Genomic DNA, 6709 nt, shown 5'->3' with positions numbered 1-6709 from the left:
ATATATTTTAATATATATATATATTTTAATATATATATATTTTAATATATATATATATTTTAATATATATATATATATTTTAATATATATATATATATATATATATTTTATTTATTATTTGTAAGAATAATAATGACAATTACAACAATACTGAATGAACGCTTATTTTAACTTAATATAATACATCAATAAAATCAATTTAGCCTCAAATAAATAATGAAACATGTTCAATTTGGTTTAAATAATGCAAAAACAAAGTGTTGGAGAAGAAAGTAAATGTGCAATATGTGCCATGTAAAAAAGCTAACGTTTAAGTTCCTTGCTCAGAACATGAGAACATATGAAAGCTGGTGGGTCCTTTTAACCTCTATGGGCTAGGTGGGACGCTAGCGTGCCACCCGTGGTGCACTCCATCAACAGCAGGTGCATTTCAAGAGCGGCAAATTTGAATCCAAATAAATGTCAAAATTCAAATTTTTCAAACATACAACTATTTTACACCCTTTGAAAGATAAACATCTCCTTAATCTAACCACGTTTTACGATTTCAAAAAGGTTTTACGGCGAAAGCATAAATTTAGAGTATGTTAGGACAGTACATTTACAAGAGTTGTGTGTAATGTTTTGTCAAGTCAAAGACAGGGTCACCAAAACCATAAAACCAGCTAAAATGATGCACTAACCTTTTACAATCTCCATCAGATGACACTCCTAGGACATTATGTTAGACAATGCATGCATTTTTAGTTCTATCAAGTTCATATTTATATCCAAAAACAGCGTTTTACTATGGCATTGATGTTGAGGAAATCGTTTCCCTCCAATAACCGGCAGTCAAGTCAGCACCACTAATTAAATAATTAAAATTAGAAAACATTGGTAAAATATTATATTGTCATTTAAAGAATTATAGATTTACATCTCTTGAACGCAATCAACTTGCCAGATTTAAAAATAACCTTACTGGGAAATCACACTTTGCAATAATCTGAGCACTGCGCCCAGAAAAATACGCGTTGCGATAGACTAGCCGTCATGTTGGGGAGATCTAAAATCGAAAATACTATGTAAATAATCCATTACCTTTGATTCTCTTCATCAGATGTCACTTCCAGGTATCACAGGTCCATAACGAATGTAGTTTTGTTCAAAAAAGCTCATCATTTATGTCCAAAATCTCCGTCTTGTTAGCACATGATCTAAGCCAGCCGGACTTCTCGTCATGAACGAGGGGAAAAAAATATATTTACGTTCATTCAAACATGTCAAACGTTGTATAGCATAAATCATTAGGGCCTTTTTAACCAGAACATGAATAATATTCAAGGTGGACGAATGCATTCTCTTTTATAACGTATTGGAACGAGGGTACCCAACATGAACTCGCGCGCCAGGTGTCTAATGGGCCATCATCGTTCCATGGCTCTTGTTCGGTCAGATCTCCCTCCAGAAGACTCAAAACACTTTGTAAAGGCTGGTGACATCTAGTGGAAGCAATAGGAAGTGCCAAAATATTCCTAAACCCCTGTGTTTTTCAATGGGATAGGTTTAAAGTCAATACAACACATCAGGTATCCACTTCCTGTCAGAAAATGTCTCAGGGTTTTGCCTGCCAAATGAGTTCTGTTATACTCACAGACACCATTCAAACAGTTTTGGAAACTTTAGAGTGTTTTCTATCCATATATAATAAGTATATGCATATTCTAGTTACTGGGTAGGATTAGTAACCAGATTAAATCGGGTACATTTTCTTTATCCAGACGTGCAAATGCTGCCCCCTAGCCCTAACAGGTTAACATGAGTCTTCAATATTCCCAGGTAAGAAGCTTTAGGTTGTAGTTATTATAGCACTATTTATCTCTATACCATTTGTATTTCATATACCTTTGACTATTGGATGTTCTTATAGGCACTTTAGTATTGCCAGTGTAACAGTATAGCTTCCATCCCTCTCCTCGCCCCTACCTGGGCTCGAACCAGGAACACATCGACATGGGTTACACCAGCCTAATCTCGGGAGTTGATAGGCTTGAAGTCATAAACAGCTTGAAGCACAGCGAAGAGCTGCTGGCAAACGAATGAAAGTGCTGTTTGAATGAACGCTTACGAGCCTGCTGCTGCCTACCACCGCTCAGTCAGACTGCTCTATCAAATCATAGACTTAATTATAACATAATAACACAGAAATACGAGCCTTAGGTCATTAATATGGTCGAATCCGGAAACTATCATCTCGAAAACAAAACGTTTTTCCTGTCAGTGAAATACGGAACCGTTCCGTATTTTATCTAACGGGTGGCACCCCTAAGTCTAAATATTGCTTTTACATTACACAACCTTCAATGTTATGTCATAATTATGTACAATTCTGGCAAATTTATTACAGTCTTTGTCAGGAATAAATGGTCTTCACAGTTGGCAACGAGCCAGGCGGCCCAAACTGCTGCATATACCCCGACTCTGCTTGCACAAAACGCAAGGGAAGTGACACAATTTCCCTAGTTTAAAGAAATTCATGTTAGCAGGCAATATTGGCTAAATATGCAGGTTTAAAAATATGTGTATTGATTTTAAAGAAAGGCATTGATGTTTATGGTTAGGTACACATTGGTGCAACGACAGTGCTTTTTTTTGCGAATGCGCTTTTAAATCACCCGTTTGGCGAAGTAGGCTGTGATTCGATGAGAAATTAACAGGCACCGCATCGATTATATGCAACGCAGGACAAGCTAGATAAACTAGTAATATCATCAACCATGTGTAGTTAACTAGTGATTATGTTAAGATTGTTTTTTTTAAGGTAAGTTTAATGCTAGCTAGCAACTTACCTTGGCTTCTTGCTGCACTCGCGTAACAGTTAGCTTGCCACGCAGGCTCCTCGTGGAGTGCAATGTAAAGCAGGTGGTTAGAGCGTTGGACTAGTAACCAGAAGGTTGCAAGATCGAATCCTTGAGCTGATAAGGTAAAAATCTGTCGTTCTGCCCCTGAACAAGGCAGTAAGCCTAGAAACTGTGGGTTGTCATTGAAAATAAGAATTGGATTTCTAGTCCCTTTTTAACGTTGTGTGTGATTAGTCTTGATTAACGGTGGTGGAAGTAGAGTCCGACTGGTTTGAGCAAAGCTGAGACTCACATGTAACATGTTTTGCTTTATTTAATTCAAGCTACACAAGTCTTTAGTAAGGTAAACGTTTTTTTAAATGTATGTTACTTTTATTTAACTAGGCAAGTCGGTTAAGGACAATCTTATTTACAATGACGGCCTAGGAACAGTGGGTTAACTGCCTTGTTCAGGGGCAGAACAACAGATTTGTACCTTGTCAGCTCGGGGATTCGATCTCGCAACCTTTCGGTTACTGGTCCAACGCTCTAACCACTAGGCTACCTGCCACCTTACCTAGAAGACCATAGGAAATTCCAGAACATAGTGTCTATAATACTGTAATAAACTCAAATAGTTGCTGTCACAAACACAACTCCACACAATTGTCACTGACTAGTTTGATATTAATTTCCCACTAAGCAAACAATTTCCGTACTTATCGTATTCATAAAATTTCATTTTGATCAGGTTTTTGATTACGTCAATAAAACACAAGAATATAACTGATTTGTCAAATAGTTTTGTGTTCTACTTGTTGTCCTGAACAGAAAATGGTAAAATTGCTTCATTGTGTGGCTGGAGATGCAGATAAATGAGAAGACCATTTTTTTTTTTCCCCCCTGCGGTCTCGGGACTGATGAGGCTAAAGATGCATCCTGTTTTGGGGGTATAATTTCAGCCAATAGTTTTGAAAGTGGTGCTCGCAAGCCAAAAGTAGCCCTTTTTTGTTAACATTGTACGAAATGGATGATGTAATGGCCTACAATTTATTTGTTATTTTTTTTTTACGAACCCAATTTGTGTTTTAAAATCCTGGAGTGCGTCTTTTAAGGAATGGGGCAAGTGAACGGTCTGTCTTAACTGGCCTAAGGCCTTTCCTAACCAGTTTGGTCACCGCACTAGCTGGCTACTGTATTTGCAGGATATCGCCTCACTTATGTTTTTATCTTTTGTAGCAAAACTGGCGTAAACCCCGTGGTATCGACAACAGGGTGCGGCGGCGCTTCAAGGGCCAGATGCTGATGCCCAACATCGGTTACGGCAGCAACAAGAAGACCAAACACATGCTGCCCTCCGGCTTCAGGAAGTTCCTGGTGCACAACATCAGAGAGCTGGAGGTCCTCATGATGAGCAACAAGTAAGTCCCTATCCTCTTTTTTTATTTTTTTCATTTCTCTGAAAGTGTACACTTGCCAACTCCCCGTCATGGATTTAAAAGCATTGGATTGGTGTAAGTATTAACTGGAGAGCTTTCCAACATTGTTAAATCCATGACAAGAAGGGTTGAGAAATGCCACCTGTGATCGTTCAGCAGGGCTGCGTTCAGCAGGGCACCACGTTGTGGAACATTCACCATAGAAAATGTCATATACAACTCATATAATAGACATGTATAATAAGGAGTCCCGTTGGCTTTATTCATGACAGTTCATGAACAACGTTTGGGTTCCCTACTGAACGTAGCCCAGGTGTAGAAAGTAGACTGATGGTTCAGCATGTGGTGCAACGTTTTGGTTTAGTTTGTCTGTAAGTCTTGTGTGTCTTTCTTAGACTCCTATTCATTGTTTTGAAGTATTCCTTCAAGTGTAATATTTAATTTTGGTGTGTTTGTGTCCTAACCTGGTGAAACCAGCCTGATCTCACATTCTGAAATGAAATGCGAGCGTAGTGGTCTGTCTGCTTGACCAGGCTATGTGGGTTAACCCTCGTGTGTGTGTGTGTGTCCTGTAGATGTCCTGCGTATAATGACCTATACATCTAGTAGGGCCCTGACTCCTCCTTCCCTGACTCCTCCTCTGTCATCGCGGCCTGCTGGGTCATCCATACTCATGCCAGGCGTTTGAACGAGGAGGGAGAGCACGGCAGAGGAAGTACCCATTCCACCCTTAGCTCTCCCTGTAGCCAGGAGGTGGAAGATGACCTGCTACAACATCAGCCGCGTCGTGGCTGTAGTTGCATGTGGCTGAGCTTCATCTGTGTTTTTGGTGTTAGTCATATAGCGTGTTGTGTGATGACATTTTTAAGTGGTGTATGCATGGCTTTAAGTTGATTTTTGTTTTAACTGGTCACATCCAGGCTTGGGGTGGGGGTTGACAATTCCATTTGAAATAAATAAGCATTGACAAATTAGAATTTTGGAGTTTACTTCCTGAATTGAAATGTAATTGGCCCTAATAACCCTGATGACATCAGTTGTCTCCGGGGGAAATGAAATCTCCCCTTTACCCTCCTGTGTCAGTTACTGTAACTATTCTCTCCCCTCCTCCTCCTCCACAGGACCCATGCTGCAGAGATAGCCCACAATGTGTCGTCTAAGAACAGGAAGTTGATCGTGGAGAGGGCAGCTCAGCTGGCCATCAAGATTACCAACCCCAATGCCAGGCTACGCAGCGAGGAACACGAGTGATCTTGGACCACGCCTCTGTTTGTTCAATAAATGATATATATATATATAACACCTGTCAATAGTATTTACTGTATTTGCCTGTTTTTATGATATGGTTTAGTGTGATGTGGGGGGGGGGGGGTTATAATGGCTTTTGGGTTCAGTGGGATATATTAGGGGGTCTTAATGCATTATGACGGCTCTAAGGCAGGGATCATCAACGAGATTCAGCTGCAGGCCAATTACAAATAATGTTGATCAGATGGTTGAGGGGCCAGAACGTTATTAAAAAAAAAAAGACTGCAAATTGACTGCAAGAAGCCCTAACAGATATATTTCAAACTTTGCCTATGTTTATATATATATATCTTGTTTCTCCATGCGTGGGAATACTTGGAACTGATTTACAAAAGTTAAATCACTTAGAGCTGATTTCCTGGTGGCTGATGTAAAAAGGGCTTTATAAACGAATTACATTTATATATTTTTTTGTCTTATATCCAACAATGAAAATGTAAAATAAAGCCCCCCGCAGGCTGCTAGTTAGGGAACCCGGCTTTAGTGTTACAGCCTTATTCTGAAATGGATAAATAAATAAACTAATCTACACACAATTATACTGCATAATGACAAAGTTAAAACAATTTTGTATTGAAAATAAGCATGCAGACCATTTGCTATGAGACTCGAAGTTGAGCTCAGGCTCATCCTTGAGATGTTTCGACAACTTGGAGTCCACCAGTGGTAATTTATTGCACATGATTTGGAAAGGCACATCTGTCTATATAAGGTCCCACAGTTGACAGTACATGTCAGAGCAAAAACCAAGCCATGCGGTCGACGGAATTGTCCGTAGAGCTCCGAGACAGGATTGTGTCGAGACACAGATCTGGGGAAGGTTACCAAAAAATGTCTGCAGCATTGAAGGTCCCCAAGAACACAGTGACTTCCGTCATTCTTAAATGGAAGAAGTTTGGATCCACCAAGACTCTTCCTAGAGCTGGCCGCCCATCCAAACTGAGCAATGGGGGGAGAAGGGCCTTGGTCAGGGAGGTGACTAAGAACCAGATGGTCACTGACAGCTTCCCGACAGTGGAGCATGGTGGTGGCAGGGACTGGGGAAAGATGAACGGAGCAAAGTACAGAGATCCTTGATGAAAACCTGCTCCAGAGAACTCAGGACCTTAGACTGGGGCGAAGGTTCACCTTCCAACAGGA

At 40.1% G+C, this 6709-nt stretch overlaps 1 protein-coding gene across 1 annotated transcript in view; it reads left to right on the top strand.

The window, feature by feature from the left end:
* LOC106566201 (60S ribosomal protein L32) overlaps positions 1–5561 on the top strand; it is a 9512-nt gene extending 3951 nt beyond the window's left edge. The window contains exons 3-4 of the mRNA XM_014134075.2: positions 4062–4243; positions 5383–5561. Coding sequence (XP_013989550.1) covers positions 4062–4243; positions 5383–5512 — 312 coding nt within the window. The 3' untranslated portion in view covers positions 5513–5561. The remainder of the gene's footprint in view (positions 1–4061; positions 4244–5382) is intronic.
* Positions 5562–6709: the final 1148 nt, after the last annotated feature.

Source organism: Salmo salar, chromosome ssa12 (genome assembly GCF_905237065.1).
Source record: "Salmo salar chromosome ssa12, Ssal_v3.1, whole genome shotgun sequence".
In the NCBI taxonomy this organism is placed as follows: Eukaryota; Metazoa; Chordata; class Actinopteri; order Salmoniformes; family Salmonidae; genus Salmo; species Salmo salar.
The sequence above is the reverse complement of the archived record's forward strand: the minus strand, read 5'-3'. Positions and strand labels throughout refer to the sequence as shown.